At 41.9% G+C, this 19,984-nt stretch overlaps 1 protein-coding gene across 1 annotated transcript; it reads left to right on the forward strand.

The window, feature by feature from the left end:
• Window positions 1–607: 607 nt before the first annotated feature.
• On the forward strand, window positions 608–5,462 carry LOC311051119 (homeobox protein otx5-like; the record flags this gene model as incomplete). The annotated part of the gene is made up of 3 exons (XM_084065520.1): window positions 608–704; window positions 3,166–3,317; window positions 4,794–5,462. 3 exons carry the CDS (start codon window positions 608–610, stop codon window positions 5,460–5,462), a joined length of 918 nt encoding a protein of 305 aa, XP_083921646.1.
• Window positions 5,463–19,984: the final 14,522 nt, after the last annotated feature.

Genomic DNA, 19,984 nt, shown 5'->3' on the forward strand with positions numbered 1-19,984 from the left:
GTATACTTGGTAAGAAGTTACTTCTAATTAGCCAGCCTGTTCTCTCTTGCCTCACTTCTCCATCCTGCAGCCTTACAGGCAGCTTATCCTCTCCTCTCCTCAGCAGCGACAGCCAGCCTCCTCTACAACAACAGGCCACAGCTCAGCAGGAACCGTCACATCTTTCATCTTTATTGGACTGACTTTTTTTTTTAATGTTGTTTTATATAGTTTGATTCGGTGTCCGTTGTTGTTTGTGTGGTATATATATATATAGAGAGAGAGAGAACGACCGAGTTAACACACCAGCAGCATCTATACAGGCTACAGGTGTGTGTGAGGACAGGTGCACTGCCTTCATACTGAGGGTACAGAGAGACACAGAACAGGGGACAAACAAAAACAACTGAGGGATATAAAGCCTTGAGAAAAGAGAGAGAGAGAGAGAGAGAGAGAGAGAGAGAGAGAGAGAGAGAGAGAGAGAGAGAGAGAGAGAGAGAGAGAGAGAGAGAGAGAGAGAGAGAGTGAGTGTGTGTCTATAGCCACCAGACCCGGCCCCCGGCCTCTGAGAGAAGAAGGAGAGAGAGTGAGAGAGAGAGAGGCAGTGTTTTAAAGGCCGGCAGAAGGCATGATGTCCTACATAAAGCAACCCCATTACGCCGTGAACGGGTTAACGCTGTCCGGCCCGGGCATGGACCTGCTGCACAGCGCCGTGGGATACCCCAGTAAGTACCAACAACTTATTCTATTTTTTACTCAAAACTGACCTGAGTTGCAACACTTGGACCGCTATTTTCCCCTTTTACATCAACTTCTTCCCCCAAAATAACCAATCTACAAGCTCATGTTGTGTTTTTGCATAGTATTTGTCTGTCATTAAATGTTTGGATGAATTGAATACAGGACCCCAATGGATAAGCCATGTTGCTTTCTTGGGTTTCATATAGAACTGTACTTTCTGTGCTTTTTTGGCAAACTGTTAGTAAAGTTTTCAATCTATCAATCAATCAATCAATCAATCACAACGAGTTGCATTGCAATGCATTGTGAGCTTGTAGCTCGGTGATTTATTTGTGAACATAAACGTGTTCGCCATAAAAAGTGGTTTTAACATAAGCTTTCGTAGATATTTCATATAACGTTTATTTATTTGTATTTGTATGCATCAGAGACTGAAGGAATGTGTAGAAAATGTCATGCGTCACGTGCGTAACCCGTGCGTAAAAGGACGGAGAGCTGTAAAGGAATCAAGTTACAATGCATAGTGATTGATTGATTTCTTGATTGAGTGATTGATTGAATACTTTATTAACAGTTTGCCAAAAAAAAAGTACAGACGGTACAGTTCTATACAAAATGATGCTAAAAGGATTAAACCCAAGAAAGCACTATGGCTTGGCTTGTTTCCATTGGGGTCCTGTGTATTCAATTCATCATAGAATACTTGTATTCGTTCACAGTAACGTTATGATCTGAGTTAAATGACGACCAGGCACCTCTACGCCCCTTCAGCCTGCAGAACATGTGTCCGTTTAACCCATAGCGGATTACACAATAGCAGAACAATAAGAATGTGTGTGTGAAAGGAACCGCAGTTGGTTCACACAACATCAGACCAGTGTCCAATCTGTTACTGCATGTAACCTATTTTGCAGTAGATTAGTATTGTATTTTTTTGGTGTCACGATGCTTTTCTTTGTGTTGTTTTGGTTGATCAGCATCTGTTCAGCGTCGGGACATCTGTGACGAAGCCATATTTGTTCAATGTCGCTTTGACAGAACAAAGCTTTATTAAGGCACCAGAGCAGTGGTTCTCAACCTTTTCAGGCCGCGACCCACCAAAATAATCATATTTGAACTGGGGACTTCCCAAAATAATCATATTTGAACTGGGGACCTCCCAAAATAATCATATTTGAACTGGGGACCTTGCAAAATAATCACATTTGAACTGGGGACCCCCAAAATAATCGTAGGCCTATTTGAACTTGCGACCCCCCCCCCCCCCCCCCCCAAAAGAAAAATCATATTTGAACTGGGGACCCCCCAAAATAATCATATTTGAATTGAGGCATTACTTTTTAGTTTTGACTCGGTTCCACGGAAATATTGTGAAAATAGCAGATCTACAAGCTCACAACACCTCACAATGCCTGGCGTTGTGAGGTGTTGTGAGCTTGTAGATCTGCTATTTCTTTTCTTTTTTTTGCCTCTTTCTTATATTATTTGGCCAATATTCAACTATTTTTATAGTATAGTTTGTTGATTACTTTTGCTGCAGTAATGGTCTTTTTTCATTTAATTACTGTCTTTTATTTCAATTTGTTTTGTATTAAAAAGCTCTTAAAAGTCCTTAAATTGTCACTTCACTGTCACCTGGGGAGCCCCCCCAGCAAAATCATGTGGGGAACCCCTGGGGGTCCCGATCCACAGGTTGAGAACCACTGAACCACTGTAAGTGACTGACTGACTGACTTCAGGCATTTGCACTGTATCAATGAACATGTCTTCACGTGTGAACGTGGTGCGCTCCCGACGCCGCTTGCGAGGGGTGCATGTCTGAATTATTTGTGCATTTAAATCATATCAATGAATATTTCGTTATTTATAACCCCTGCAGTATTATTTCTTTATTATTTCGCGTCTAAAAACGCACTTTCTGTTGTATTTCCATTAGGATTATATATATATAACATCGAATACATTAACTATTCACAAAATAAATCCCAACATTACAATAATTGAATATAGACAGAGAATCTCTCAAATTGCCAATTCTTAATGCGAAACACATTTCTTAGGTTATAGAGACTAAATGGTCAATTAATCACGCAACGAAATCTGTTGAATGAAATTAATATACAATCTTTAGTCTTTACTATTTTTGTAATAGGTTATCTTGTCCCAAGTATAGGCTTAACGAAAAACGTGATCTATTATACAAACAAGTCATAAACGTATTTCTTTTTATACTAAAGTCTAAACATCCCCTTTCTGTCCAAGCTAAATATAAATATTTATAAATAGACAAATAAAAATAGGCTTTAAGAAAAAAGGACAGATCTCGAGCCCCCCCCCACCCCCACAAAAAAAAAATCCTTAACAACTACAAAAAGCAACAAAACAAAAACCATCGATCACAATAAAAACGTGAAATTATACATTTTAAATGTATTGGTTTTTCAGACACCCCTCGCAAGCAGCGTCGGGAGCGCACCACGTTCACGCGCGCTCAGCTGGACATCCTCGAGGCTCTGTTCGCCAAGACCCGCTACCCTGACATCTTCATGAGGGAGGAGGTGGCCCTCAAGATCAACCTGCCAGAGTCACGTGTCCAGGTAATGGATCATGACCACTTTATACCGATCTTTGTCAAACTTTTTTTTCATTTTATTTTTCATTTCAAGGATCCCCCATAACTCAGAGACATGTAAACCGTGGTGGAAGACTCACGTTTTTTTACTTGAGTAAAAGTATCAATACTGCAATGCAGAAATACTCTGTTACAAGTAAAAGTCCAGAATTCAAAATGTACTTGAGTAAAAGTACAAAAGTACTGGTATCAAAATGTACGTATACAGTACTAAAAGTAAAAGGAGAATGTCCAATATCACAAGTTCAAAATGTATAAGAGTCTTTTGAAAATAGCAGATCTGCAAGCTCACAATGCGTCGCTTTGCAACGCATTGTGAGCTTGTAGATCTGCTATTTTCAAATGGCCGAAATATATAGGGCTTAAGTGGTAAACTAGAAAATAACTAATTCAAGTTTTCATATACTTTTAGTGGAGTAAAAGTACAATATTTTCCTCTGAAATGTGGTAGGGTAGAAGTATTGAAATTTCTAAATACTGCAGAAACAAAATAATACCTAAAAAATCTACTTAAGTGCAGTACTTGAGTACATGTAGTTATTTTCTTAATTTTTTTTCAAGGATCCCCATAAACAGACATGTAAGGATCCATTTGGAACCCCCTCAAGGAACCCTTAGGGGTCCCAGGACCCTTTGAGAACCACTGATAATGATGAAGGAAAACTATATAACTCTCTCCTCAGCAAAATCCTAAGTATTAAACCAACACAGAGTTAAATGTATCTCTGCGTTCAATGAATACAACTCTGAGTCAGATTAATACTCTGGATTGTACTGTGTAGCTTGAGTATGTGTGTGTGTGCATGTGTATTTGTGCGAGTGTGTGGTTGCAGACTATAATAAACAACAGTCTAAGTGAATCGTAACAGATAAAGCTTTGTTGACAAACTATAACATTTCTTGGATTGAATAAATACATATATTGAGCTTAAATATTCATAACATATTTGGGGTCATGGCTCTGTCTCATTTCATTCATTCCCTGTAAGAATTAAATATTATAATAAATGATTTGCCAAATAGATTTAAAAGGGAATGAAATAGACCCTATAAGGGAATCATAGAAACAAAGCCCACAGGTGTATGCTGGGGTGGTGGTGGGAGCACACAAAACTTCATAGAGCAGAGAAAAAGAATGAGCAGAGTGAGCAGGGAGCTTTAAACAGCCCGCCCCAATCAGATGGAGTGAGTTGCAGTACAAGTACATTTACATTTTTGAAATGGGACATTTCTGCATAATGAGTAATTTTACTTTGGTCCAAGTATATTTTGATGCCAATACTTCTTTTACTCAAGTCAATTTTGAATTCCGGACTTTTACTTAACAGAGTATTTCTACATTGCAATATATTGATATAAAAAAATGTAGTAGCCTACTTTTCCCACCACTGGTGAGTCTGCCTGAACTACTAGCTCATCAACCCCCCTCCCACCCCACCAGGTCTGGTTCAAGAACCGGCGCGCCAAGTGCCGCCAGCAGCAGCAGCAGAGCACCGGCCAGTCCAAACCGCGGCCGCCCAAGAAGAAGGCGTCCCCCGCCCGCGGCGACGTCGGCGGCGCCAACGAGGCCGGCGGTGCCAACAATGCCAGCGCAGCGGCGGGGCAGTACAGCCCCCCTCCCCCTCCGCCGGGCACCTCCATCACGCCCAGCTCCAGCTCGGCCGCCAGCGCCACCGTCTCCATCTGGAGCCCGGCGTCCATCTCGCCGCTCCCCGACCCGCTGTCCTTGTCGGCCGCCGGCACACAGTGCATGCAGCGCTCCACCTACCCCATGACCTACGCCCAGGCGCCGGCCTACGGCCAGAGCTACGGGGGCTCGTCGTCCTACTTCACCGGGCTGGACTGCAGCTCCTACCTGTCCCCCATGCACCCGCAGCTGACGGGCACCGGCGGCGCCCTGAGCCCCATCACGGCCTCCTCCATGGGCGGGCATGCCCTTAGCCAGTCGCCCGCGTCGCTCTCCTCGCAGGGCTACACAGCCGCCTCGCTGGGCTTCGGCGCCGTCGACTGTCTGGACTACAAAGACCAGACCGGCTGGAAGCTCAACTTCAACGCCACGGACTGTCTGGACTACAAAGACCAGAACTCCTGGAAGTTCCAGGTCTTGTAAATAAAAATACAGGGAGTTGGGGGGGGTGGGGGAGTTGGGGGGGGTGGGGGAGGAGGGGGTGAGGAAGGGAACGAGATAGAAGCAGAGAGGAGAAGAAAGCGAGACGTCTCTGTCGGGGCAGAAACTTCTTATCTCCGTATTCTAACTTTTTGTGTAATGCCATATGAGGACATATGAGGTTTCCACCCGACAGAGACGGAGAGTTTGTTCAGTGTTAACATGAAGAGTGGAAGTAAAAACAATACTTGGGGACACAAAAATGAATCAAGCATATTGGTCTATGAACTCATGGGCTTAAGATCTCTTTATGTTTTGGAAATGTAGTACATTAACTCCTCTATTGACGCTTGCATGGTGATTGTAACAAAGAAATTTGGTAACAAACAAATCTATCTCTTGTGTAATCACTGTATGGAAAAGGAAAGCGATACTGCAATATCTGCACTAGCAGACGTTCAAATGAACAGCTTTTAAGCTAAGTATTTATTAACACACAATCACAGTTCAGCAGGTCAAATCGTAGGAAATTGATCAGATTTCAATTTATATTAGGTAGGTATTACCACAAAGAGGATTGAAAGAGAATATATTTGACATTGCTACATTGAATTAAAAAGGTATGCTCAGCAGCAGATCCTGTTAGCAGTAGTAATGCTTAATGACAGCAGGATTCAGCTTTTGATGACCTTGGCTTGGAACAAATTCATTCAACACAGCTCTTATTAGTGTACCATACACTCAACAACTTAGAGGTTGCCTGCGTTACTGGCAAAAAGGACCTACACCCTGCCTTGAATTTGAAGGGGAGTGTCAAAGTGTAATAATTTATGGGGTCCCAGATTGTCTTTAATTCTTTCCGCACCGTCTTTTATTTGCTCTGGGGGTTTTTATGTTATTTCTTCTTTTGTTCAAGAGGCTGCTTTTCATTTACATTGTTGAACTGACTGAAAAAGCTTGGAGCCAAACAGGCCAAACAGACCAAACGGACCAACAGGCATCACAACAGACTGACAGGTATATTTGAGGTCACGATGATGCCCTGCAGTCCTTGGGTGATGCTGACCTCCTCCAGCCTGCAGTGTGGTACAGGGGGGAGAGAATGAAGCTGGTCCCCTGCATCAATGTGATGCTGGTCCTTCTTCAGCCTGACACAGGGGGAGAGGACTGCGTCAATGCAGTACAGAGCTTTTTGCCTTTGAGCATAGGTTGTCTTAGGTATTGCGCTCAATGCACTCTTGGGAGAAATGCAACATTTCCCCCCGTTGGCAAGACTGTAGATTTAAGCCCCCCCATTCCACACTGTGGTTGCTCATTGGGGTTAGCAGCTGACTGATCATTAAAGTAGTTCTTATTTTCTCCAATCTACCCAAATGACTTAACGAAACCCTGTTGAAAAAAAAAAAAAAAAAACTGTTCCCGTAAGTTGTTTGTTAGGAGAGATGAGGACACTGTAGAAAGGGAAGGGATAGATCCCCACCACAGCGGGGCTCTCCCTTGCACAGAGGGTTCGGTGTCTATCTCAACTCCAACCTGTAAAGATGTGATGGGTACCATTACCGTATGTGTGTTTGATGTATTGTTTGATCTTTCTTTTTCTTTTTTATTAGACTAAAAACAATTATGTTTCTTTGAAAAGTTGTTAATTATTTGAAGTAAAATTGTGGTAATTTGTTTTGAAGTTGATATTACTCAATACATGTATTATCATTATTGATATTATATGTCTTCAGCTGATATTGATATTGTTAATATACTTTTTTTTAATGTTCTTTTTGTAAATATTAAAAATATTACTTGAAAAGGCAAACAATGTCTGATACCACAGTGTGTTACATCAGCACACACACCCAAAATGATCTCTTTTCTCTTTCTAAATTTCTAACCAACTGCCAACAAGTAAAAAAAAAAAGAAAAGAAATCTGTTTATATTTTTCTGGCTTCTTCTATTTTTCTTTTTTCAAACTCAGGGGCTGATCTAATAAAAGTAGCAGTCATAGGATACAATGCTGCGTGTGCTTCTTAATCACATTTACTCTCATCAATATCTTGTTATCTGCTTATTTTTCTGCCATGAAAGAATCTTATTTTATATAATGTCATCTGTTACAACAGTTGTTTGAACAGTCTCATCACTACCATGCTACAGTAGCTAGCGACAATCTTTCTTGAGACATTAAAATGCTTCATTAAAACCACTGGGGTCATGATCATCGTGTGTCAATGCTTAATGTTGCTGTTGGGTGGAAACCTTGTATGTCCAAAACCGTTCCTTTTTTATTATTATTTTAAAATAATGAAAATAGTTGATCTACAAGTTCACAACGCAACGCATTGCGACGCATTGTGAGCTTGTAGATAAAAAATGGTAATTCTACAAGATCTTGTAGAGAGCTTGTGGATGTGAGTTTGTAGAGAGCTTGTAGACACATTTTCACTATTATTTAATAGTGAATTTTAAATACAGCAATGCATTGGTATAAAAAAGAAAATGTACTATGCAATTTGTCCTTTGGAATACTACTATAGTATTTTTTAAAAGCATGTCATTTTGTATTGAAGTGCAAATTTGATAAAGAAACTTTCCCCTGCATTAGTTGAGTAATATTTGACCAGGAGCATCTACGTATATATATTTTGTCCACCACTGCTTAGTTGAAATGACTGGACTTATGAGGGTATTTGTGGAAAGCCTGGTGACGCGAGGTTAACAGGGGGAGAAGAGTGCTGAACATCCAGAGAGAGAGATTCGGAGAGCTTGGGAACTCAGATTCTGGGAACGTTGCACTAATCCATACAAGAGTTTGAGTGGGTATAATAAGGCAGAGATGAGAGGCAAGCACAGCAGGACATGGAGGACAGAAAGCAGATTAGATACTGTAATGTCCCAGTGCTCCATCCCCACCCCATCCCCACCCCCACCCCAACCCAACCCAACCCCATCCTACCCCCAATGGATGCATGAGAGACAGATTATTTTGCATTGCGGAACATCTCTGTGCTTTCAGAAGTGTACTGCAAGATTGTTGATGAATCCTACAGGGTAATTCGTTTTTTGTCAGATGACCCTTTGAAAATAACAAAAAAATAGTTTTCAATTGAAAGAAAATACAATATTTCTGCCCCACTCCCAAAAAAAAGAAACGTGGAACAATAACAGGCAAGCCAAATGTATCTGGATCTTGGATATAGCCGACTGACTTCCCTCTTGCAATCAACCAGGAGTACACAACTTACAGTACATGTGCTCATATTCCAATAGCCTAATGTGAACATGCTTATTTTAAAAGTAGATTGATGAATGGACAAACATTCCAATGTAAATATATATATTTACATAAAATATGTATTTGAATATAGGTTAATGCTCAAATATGAAAAACCTACAGCGGGTGGTGTGGACGGTCGAGCGCATAATGGGAGGTGAGCTTCCCTTCCTACAGGAACTGTACAAAAAGCGGAGCATAATCAAAGCTCACCGTATCATCAAAGACATTCACCATCCCAGCCACAATCTAATTCATCCTACTTTGACCGCGGCCAGGCAAGGAGGTCTACCGCATAGTATCAATGGCAGGACCACCAGATTTCTGAATAGCTTTGACCCGGCTACCACTGTTGAAAAAGACCTGAACACTACCTGTCACCAGGCTGGCCTGCCACACTGGAACACTTTCCTTTGATTGACTGTTTTTATGGGTTCCAGGGAGGGGTCCCCAGCTAAGCGATTGATAGTTATGAAACAAATGGGCTCTCACAGGTCTGTACAAATGGAAGCGTGTACACTGAAGAGTGAACCAAATGGACCCTCACAGGTTCATTTGGTTCCATTTGTACGCAAAAGAGGGTGTTTGAGAACCACTAGCCTACTGTATATGGCGTGCAGTGCAGACATGGAGCAGGCAGATCGCGTCATACCTATGTCGCACCACAGCCCTGCTCAATAACCACGATAAAGCACTCCCTCGCACGTCTTATTGAATAACTATATATTATTATAGAGGTTGTCAAGACTATCAAGTGATTGCCTTCTTTAGTACTGTTACAGACAGCTGTTGCTTTTACAAGGCTCTGTTGTCTTTGCCCTGAAGCCACGCTGCAGTGGGCCAGATGGACTTTGTCCTCACTGACTGTGACTGGGATTTAGCCCTGGAGAGCAGAAGGTTGGTTTTAGGCCCACGATGATACAGCATAATACGGGCTCGCCCAAAATTTCATTAGGATGAACCAAGTGCAGAATCTTATGCCTACTAATGAGTGGTACGTTGTGTGTGGGTGACATGCATGGATCGTACTTGTTCTGATGTCACATGTTTACATAGTGTAGGGTGAGACAGCAATGTCTCCAGTCTGGATACTTTCCTCAACCATGATTTTATCACCCCATCCGCAACAACCATGTTTGAGTTCCTTAGACAGTGAGGCTGATCCCAGTGCCAGATCAGCATGCGGTGGCACTTTACTTACGTACGCTGATTGGTCAGCTGTCATATAACCCCTGGGGGAAATACTTGTGCTGATTGGTCAGATTACGTAACCCTTGGGGAAGATACAGCATCTTTGTAGCGTTTATTCATCCTGGAAAGTCCCATTGAGATTAAGAATCTCTTTTCAAGCCCTAGGTAGCACCACAATTAAAAACAAACAACTGACAATTTATTTTTACCTCAGCTAAGTAAAAGGTTCATTAAAACGTGAAGCTGAACAAGCTGGTGAGGAAGGCTAGCTCCATTGTTGGAGTTCAATTAAAAATCTGGAGGTGGTTGGTTAATTGGTTTGCGGAGGGGAGGATGAGGAGGAAGCTGGACACCAATGCAATGGTTCTGAAACTGGGGTCCAGGGACCCCTAGGGTCCTTGAGGGATTTGGTTCCATTTAATTTGTAGCCTACACTCTCAGAGTTAGGATTTTACAGCGTAGATTGGGGTCCCAGAGACACAATATTTTATCAAATGGGGGTCCACTCTAATGCAGTGGTTCTCAACCTGTGGAGCTCACAACGCCTCACAACAGGAGGCGCTGTGAGCTTGTAGATCTGCTATTTTCACAATATTTATCTGTGAAACTAAATGGGGGTCCCCAGTTCAAATATGATTATTTTAGGGGGGTGTGATGGCCACATGTGATGGCCACACCAGCTGACACTCAAAGTTGGTAAAACATGGTGGACACTTGTCTTTTTTGGTTTATTAATTTAGTTTATATTTATTTTCAGCAAACTACATACTACATGCATAAAGGACTACACACAACCGGTTAAAGGACATACTGTTTATTGCAAGTTTGATGATAAAGTTACTGACTGGAGGGTATATCCATTAAGTTCTTTTGTTTGGGTCAAGTTGTTTTATCAGGAGTAATTTAATTGGTATTTAAGTTTATTTTGTTTTGTTGAGTTATCAGTTTTGAGGAGTGTTGAAGTTTAGATTGCTGGCCATGGAAAGGCCTAGCTGCTTCACAGGTGCTTATAAGGAGCTGATTAGTAATTGGACTGCACCATGTCCCCTGTGCATAAGGGGAGGGGCAGGGATTTATTATAAGTTTGAATGTATTACTACACGTATGAAAATGTATTGGCATTTCAGTTGTATGTAATTTCTTTATTTAATATGAGTTAGTGCTGTAGTGGATTATGTTGTAGCTATTTGTAGTCTGTTTAAATGTTATTCTTTGTCTTCCCCTTTGTGTCAAGAGTGGTCTGATCACCCACTATATATGTTCCCCTCATGTCTCATTTGGTTAGTTCAGTCTTGATGTCAAGTTCAGTGTATTGTCTGCATTTGTTTGGGCCATAATGAATGTCTTGTCTTGTTTTTATGGGAAAAAGAAAAGATAAAAAAAAAGACATTTTAAAGAAACTACACACTTGTCCTGGTGTCTCTCTTGCCGAACAACTCTGGTCCCTTACAGGGGGGGTCACGGCCTGAAAAGGTTGCGAACCACTTCTCTAATGCATATCAAACTATTCATCCTTCAAAGGGGAAAAAAACATTGAACAAGATGAATGTGCATTGAGTTTTAAGTAATTCTACAACCTATTCCAGGCCAGACACTTATGATATATAATACATCACAAATGTATTATGTGTGTAGGTAAGGTACACATGTGTATGTGTATGTACAGTAAAGAGCAGATAGGAGAGGGTGTTGGTGTTGGGTTCCCTCTTGAAGGCTCCTGTAATCCCCTGCAGCAGCATATGGACTGTGCAGCACTGAGGCAGAGGCACAGACACTGTCAGGACTTATAGAATATGATTCATTTCTTTCCTCTCCTTAATCCCTGGCCAACAAGCTGGCGCACAGGCTGCTGTGGAGGCACTGTAATCATGGTCACGCAACACACACACACACACACACACACACACACACACACACACACACACACACACGCACATCCCTCCTCCTCCTGCCTGCCCCCACAGTCCAATTTCCTCTTAATCGATTCCTAATCCCAACCCCGCCAAGCAGACACGCGCTGAGCACACGCCCCATACAAACATATATGCACACATACTCACAGAAAGTCATCAGTGACACTTGTGCGCACGCACGCACGCACGCACGCACGCACGCACGCACGCACGCACGCACGCACGCACGCACGCACGCACGCACACACACACACACACACACACACACACACACACACACACACACACACACACACACACACACACACAGACAGTACTTACAGGAGTAAATTAAATAAATTCTTCTCTTATTCTTCTCTGTTTTATGTAAAAGATGAGTTGACAAAGACCCACATGAGTTGACAAAGACCCAATGATTCAGCTTAGCTTAATGTGGAAAATTGTTTTCCCATTCAACAGCAAACAAACCAAAGTGTATACAAGGTATCTACACATTTCTAAAGTCACAATTTAAGGACTTTTAAGACCTTTTAATACGTCTAAAATAAAACAATTAAAAACAATATTTATCTGTGGAACCGAGTCAAACTAAATTTAATGCCTCAACTCAACCCCTGGTTCAAATATGATTATTTTGGGGGGTTACAGTCTGACAAGTTTGGGAACCCTTGTTGGGGTTGTTTTTCAGATGCTTTTAGCTTAGTACTGTATCAGGGCGATGTAGTAAGTACATTTTATTATTAGAGCACCTTTCACAGACAGTGACAGTCACAAAGTGCTTTGCAGGTTTAAAACATAAAAACATTAGAATGTAAAACAAATGAATAAAATAAGCAGTCAAACGTCCAATCATTAAAGAACATTGCAATAAGGACAGGACATGACATAAAAGAGTTGCAGGCATATGGAATTAAGTAAACGCCTGTCTGAACGGGTGGGTCTTTAACAGTTTAAAAAGAAATTCAGCAAAGTTTCTGAAAGTCAGCTCAGTACAATGTCCTGTGTCCATCGATGGTGCTGGGGTCAAACCACTTGCTTGCATGTTTGGTGGCCTGGAAGCCAACTGGAGCCTTCCTGCCTTCCTTGGATTTACTAACTGTAATCGATTCCCACCAGAGTTTTCCTGACAGTGGGCCACACCACAATGGAAATAAGCATCATAAAAACGTCAATGAACGAACGAATGAATGATTGAATCAATCTATCAATCTATCAGTAACTTGAATTTAGAATGACTAAAGGAACACACAAAGTGACGGACTTCCCACATTACACAATTTGTCAATTACACATGTGATTTTGACCGGATATAACATTTATGGAAGGTCATTATTTGTTAACGGTGTAATAGTAGTTTAATAAGATTTTAAAAGTGTGTGTGGCTGGCAAAGCATGTAGCGTTCCAGAGCCTAAGCCCATGTGGGTGATCTGTGTCTAACGTTTGTAACAGGATCAGTATTACAGTATGAATGGATCAACCAGCTACTGTCAAACGCAGCATACACTCCCACTAAGGTCCTTACTGCAGATTACAACTTAACACCTAGTTAATATCACCAACAGTAAAAGTCAGAGTTTAGATCCACAGATTAATGATGTCTTAGACTAAAATGCTTGTCTGGATTATTGGCGCGCTTTGCGTACGGCAGTGGCTTGGGAAGAGAAGGGGACGGGGGGGGGGGGGGGGGGACGGGGGGGAGGGGGGGGGGGGGGGGGGGGGTTGTAAACGATTTCACACATCATTAGGAAGATTGAAGGTGAATGTTCTGGCCTACAGGTTAGCGATGCATGCTATAATGTTTGAGAACGCTTGAGGTTCCATTGTGTTCAAACCTGCACGTCACCAGGGAAGGGCTTTGATGAGCATTTCACTTGCATATACAGGTACGCACAGTCACACACCTGGCCAGTACAAGCTCTGCCTTCTACTGATGACTACTGAGCATCATCCCCTGGGATTATATGCCTTGCTTAAGGGAGTAGTTCACCCAAAACAATTCTTATTTTCTATCAATTACACACCCCATGAAGCATTGAATTCATGGAGATTTTTCTGTTTTTGCCGCATTCCTGAGACAATCGGAAAGATGCTAATGTATCCGGTAGGAGACTCAAAGCAGTCTCTTTGAGTCTCCTACATGACCTCCGTCACCTCCTCCACCTGTCCTCCGCCTCCTCTACCTGTCCTCCACAACCTCCATCTGTCTTCCACCTCCTCCACCAATGTTTTCCTGTTTCCAATTTTCTGTCCCTGTCTCTCCCCTCCACCCAGTACAGTGTTGATTTTGACAGCAGATTTTTATTTAGTTGTAATCATAGTATTTTGAATACATTTCATTTAGTTTTTGTCATATTTTAGTCATCTGAAATGTTTTACTGTCTAGTTTAAGTCGACTAAATAGCATAAGATTTTAGTCGACTAAATCTACAGTTGATTTAGTTGACTAAAATGTATTTTGGCGGTGCCTTGATGGCGTCGTAATGCCTCATTTTACACTTAGTTGCATGCTGAAAATAGCCGATCTACAAGCTCACAACGCATCGCAGCGCAACGCGTTGTGAGCTTGTAGATCTGCTATTTTCAGAGCGCAACACCCGAGCGTAACCAAACATAAAACGACTTGTCTTTTAGTTCTACTGGATCTCTTCCCCACTAGTCCCTTCCTAACATTTTAGTCTAGTTTTTATTTGTTGTCAATATATTAAGTCTTAGCTTTAGTCATCATGGCTTAGTTTTTATTTAGTTTTTCATTTAGTTTTCGTCAGTGAAAAAAGGTAGTCGACGAACATTTTTCGTCATAGTTTTAGTCGACGAAATCAACACTGCCGTCCACCCAGTACCCATTACTCCCCATGTCACCCCTTGTTCACTCCTCATGAAGCCACCTCCTCGCTGCCAGTCTCACCCGTACGCCCCCTCACCCTTCCTCTGCTCTCCTCGCCACCTCTCCAGTTTGTTATTCTCGCTGCATCTAATTTAGAGAATGCTTCAATCCTCTTAGTGTCCTGCCCCCTCAGCGCAACACTAAGTGAATTAGACGGGATTACAGTCTCTCTGTCTTCCTCCTCTTCCTCCTCCTCTTCCTCCACCGTATACTGCCTCTCTCTCTCTCTCTCTCTCTCTCTCTCTCTCTCTCTCTCTCTCTCTCTCTCTCTCTGTTGGCAGGATCACCACGTTCCTCCTCTCCAGATGACACATTGGTGCCCAAGTCATCATGGGACATAAAGTATGGTTAGTTAAACGTTAACCTGTTGCAAGTTCTGAGTGGAGGGTGAAAAAAAACCAACTTAAGACAGATGAGGTGCAACATGCAGTGGTGGAAAAAAGTATTCAAATGTTTTACTTAAGTAAAAGTATCAATACTGCAATGTGGAAGTACTCTGTTACAAGTAAAAGTCTGGAATTCAAAATGTACTTGAGTAAAAGTACAAAAGTATTGGTATCAAAACGTACTTAAAGTACCAAAAGTAAAAGTACTAAAATGTTTGAAAATAGCCGATCTACAAGCTCACCGCGACGCGTTTGTGAGCTTGTAGATCGGCTATTTTCAAATAGCCTAGGTATAAAATAGGGCTAAAGTGGTTAATGTATGTTTCATAATGTAATAATGTATACTGTATCCACAAAGTAACTAGTAACTAAAGTTTTCAAATAATTGCAGTGGAGTAAAAGTACAATATTTGGCTCTTAGATAATAATGGAGTAGAAGTAAAAGTATAGACAATTGGAAATACTCCAGTAAAGTAAAAGTACCTCAAAATTGTACTTAACAACAGTACTTGAGTAAATGTACTTTGTTACTTTACAGCACTGGCAACATGAGAATGTACAACTTATAACATCAGTGAGACGAGGCTGAGAGAGGTGAATGGATTAGTTGAAATGAAAGAAAGCCTTGAGGGCTCCAACTGTTCAGTTCATTCCAATTCAGTTGAATTCAGTTGACTTCAGTTCAACTGAACCGTGTGTACAACGAACATTCCAGTGCAGATTAGATGCAAAACACAAAGCTAAAAGCGATGCATTTGTTAGGCATTGTTAGAAAGCATTTTTCAAACTTATGGGTTTTTATTTTTATTTTCCAGGAATCCAATTCCTTTCAGTAGGTCTAGCCCAGGGGTCTTCGACGTTTTCAGGCCAAGGACCCCTTGGCTGAGAGCGAGATAAAGCAGGGACCCCCATTATATATTGTGTAAAATATGTATTTTTTCATAGATTTCATAGGCAGCTTCATAGACTTGTTTCACAGCACTATCATGTTGGATTCATGATAATGTGTATTTCCAGACATTTAACCATGTACTTAAACAATACTTAGTAAACATGACCTTTCACTCTGTACTTAGTCTGCTCTTTTTTCCCCCTATACCAAACCACTTTGCCAAAAATAGCAGATCTACAAGCACAAAACGCCTCGCAGCGCGAGGCGTTGTGTGCTTGTAGATCTTGTAGATCTGCAAAACGCCTCGCAGCGCCCTTCAACCAGGGTCCATTTTGGAACCAAATGGACCCGGGAGGGTCCATTTGGTTCCATTTGTACACTCTCAGAGTTACACCCTCTCAAGGAACCACACTTTGAGACCCACTAGTGTTTCTGGTGAGCCAACATGCACAATATCATCAATATCATCACTCTGTTTGACCAGAATGGAACAGAGCCTTCATTAGTATCATTGGTAACACCTGTGATGCATGTTTTTGTTTGTTTGTTTGTTTACACATTATCTTTTCTATTAATATGTTGGATTCATGTTATTTTTTATTCATGTAACCACTTAAGCCCTCAATACTTGGCTCTGTACTTGGTCTGCTCTTTTTCCCCTCTACACCAAACCTTTTTGCTCTTCTCAGAATATGAAATGGTTAATGGTAAAAAAAAACATAAAAAACGGTTCCTGTCACAAAAAGATTCGGCGGCCCCCCTGTAGTAACTCGGAGGACCCCCTAGGGGTCCCGGACTCCCTGTTGAAGACCCCTGATCTAAACTCTTTGTCCTAAAGCACAGATAAAGTATTCCGATCTTAAATCTTCCACAGAACGGAATTAGACAACTCCACTTAGTCAACACTCTTTAGTGCATTGAAATGGTAAATCGTCTCTGTCGGGTGGAAACCTCATATGTCCTAAACTGTTACTTTTTAGGATTCAAATTCAAAATAAGCAGATCTACAAGCTGAAGCTCTAAACGTGACACTTCACACCGCGTTTCGAGCTTGTGGATCTGCTACTTTTGATACTTTCGTGTGGCACTGTAGTATGATCAAGTAGGGCGTTAATTTATGAAAAAACACAAAAAGTTAGAATATGGAGATAGCAGGTTTCTGCCCGACAGCAACAAAATGGTGCATTTAGTGACTTTATCCAAAGCTCTTTAAAATGTGCATTACATTCACACACCGACGGTGGAGGAGGAAACCATGCTAGACAAACAACCTGCTCATCAGAAGCAGTTATGGGTTAAGCGTCCTGCTCAAGGACGCTTCGACACTAACCAAGGGGGAGCCGGGGATCGAACCGGGAACCTTTCGACTCCCAAGTGGCCTCTCTACCTCCTGAGCTACTGTCACCACTGAGTGGGACTTCCGAAATGACACCAAGACCTTTGCTTTGTTCAATCCCCCTCTTAACCATAAACCCTCTTCATGTCTCTTCACTGCCGTCCCCCTACGGCCTTTGTGTCTGTGCCAATCTCTCACTTTACAACTGTATCTCTCTATTACTCCTTCTCTCTTTTCATCATCCTGGCTACCATCTGTACACCCCCCCCCCCCCCCCCCCCGACACACACACACACACACACACACCTTCCCCGCCTCCTCCTCACTTTCAGTAATTCCAGTGTTCCTCGTTCGTTGGTTCGTTCGCTTGCTCGCTGGTGTAGCTCGCCTAATCCCACTCTGACCTCAATCCCGTGATGTAATGGATCATGTGACATGGAGAGAGAGAAGGGAAAAGAGGGAAAAAGGGGAAGAGAGACAGAGAGAGAGAGAGAGAGAGGGAGACGTAGAAGGGGAGGTAAAGTGGGGAACATGGCCTAATCCACACCAGTAGAGCTAGAGATGCAGACCAATCACAAAGCCATGCGTGTGCGTGTGTGTGCGCGTGTGTGTGTGTGTGTGTGTGTGTGTGTGTGTGTGTGTGTGTGTGTGTGTGTGTGTGTGTGTGTGAGTGCGTGTGCGTGTGCGTGTGCGTGTGCGTGTGCGTGTGCGTGTGCGTGTGCGTGTGCGTGTGCGTGTGTGTGTGTGTGTGTGTGTCAGACCAACACACGCAACAACAAATCAACATGTTTGTTTCATTTCTGAGAGGGACCGTGTGTTTACATGTTGGGGTGTCTGGGCACTGTGAGAACAAACACATTCAGTGTCCAAACACAACAACACTTTGTGTGAGCTCTCATAGATCGTCTGTCTGCTATTTTTGAAGAATTCTGAAAGATCTTGAATCTTTTGACATTCCGGGAATTTATTAAACGTTTTTCGACCACAGTATGATAAACGCCCAAAATATGGACAGCAGGTTGAAAGTTGTCACGTCTGACCGATGATAGACATCAGTCCAGAAGCCTGTACAGTTACTTCTTATAAAGATCTTCTGGCTGTAACTTGAAACCACTCAATATAGTGTAATGGCAGTGTAATAATGTGCCTTACATTTCATGTGTTTTTTGCATGTACTATACTATAGTACAGGTGTCTTCAACAGGGGGTCCGGGACCCCTAGGGGGTCCTCAGAGTTACTACAGGGGGTCCGCCAAATCTTTGTGTGATATGATATATTTTTTTACCTTAACCACTTGAACCCTATAGCATCCCTTTTCTGAGGAGAACTTTAGCCAAAAAATAGCAGATCTACAAGCTCACAACGCCTCACAGCGCGAGGCGTTGTGAGCTTGTAGATCGTTTTTTTTTTGGCAAAGAGTTATAGGTGTAGAAGGAAAAAAGAGCAGAAGAAGTTTATCTGAAACACAATTTTATACAATATAGATGGGGTCCCTGCTTCATCTCTATCTCAGCTATACGGGTCCTTGCCCTGAAAAGGTTGAAGACCCCTGCTATAGTACATACGAAGAACACATGATATGGAAGGTACACATACATGTACATGAGTGTATACTCATTACTCAAGTGATATAATTATGGAATTGGATGGAAGCCAAGCTTTTTCATGAAAGATCTTGGGCGTGATGAGTAAATAAATGTCCTTATTTTAATGAAGACCAAATCATTCTTAGTTCTTTATGTTATGATAAGGTTTCTTTTGTTATCAGTTTCTACTGCAAAGCAGGGGAATTATTACTTGTAGGTTAATATTGTTACTATAATCTTCTATGAAGAATTAACTTCTATTATGCAGACAGCACACAGACACAGGAGACACAAAGCGTGTGTGTGTGTGTGTGTGTGTGTGTGTGTGTGTGCGTGCGTGCGTGCGTGCGTGCGTGCGTGCGTGCGTGCGTGCGTGCGTGCGTGCGTGCGTGCGTGCGTGCGTGCGTGCGCGTGTGTGTGTGTGTGAGTACTGTGTGTCATGTCCATCAAAATCCCACCTGATATGATCGTTGCGGATAGCGTCTTCATTTAGGACACTTTACTTCTGTCCTGCTAATTCCTTATGAATAAACCAACGTGTGTACAAGTGTGTCATCTAAATGCCTTAATCATTAAACTAATCATTCTGCCACTCTTTACTTTGATATAGTTTTCTTTTTCAGGGTTGTTTGACATATTTCTTTTTTTATAATTTGATGTGAAAATCAAGTCAAAACAATGTTCTGACGGTTCTGACCATAGACTGTAAGAAGGTTCTGACATTGAGCAATACATTATTGCTCCATTGTTGTGTCACTGATAATATTCGTGTGCTATGCCAACACAAGTCAGTAGAGGAAGGGTAGAAAACCCTCTTGTATCCATTATGGACCATGGAGGTCCTGGATGTTTTCTGTTAATATCTGCTGTGTTTTTCTGTATTTATCCTTTAGTGCAGCTCCAAATGTTTTCCCTTCTGAGATGACTTCACCCAATTTGTAAACATATTGTAAACAATATGTATTCCTACTACGGTTGGGGTGGGTATCAGCAATCCATGTCTGTGCTTCATTAGTGACAAGTAGTGCATTTACTCAAGTACTGTACTTAAGTACAATTTTGAGGTACT

Source organism: Gymnoscopelus microlampas, assembly GCF_963454915.1.
Source record: "Gymnoscopelus microlampas genome assembly, chromosome: 8".
Classification (NCBI taxonomy): Eukaryota; Metazoa; Chordata; class Actinopteri; order Myctophiformes; family Myctophidae; genus Gymnoscopelus; species Gymnoscopelus microlampas.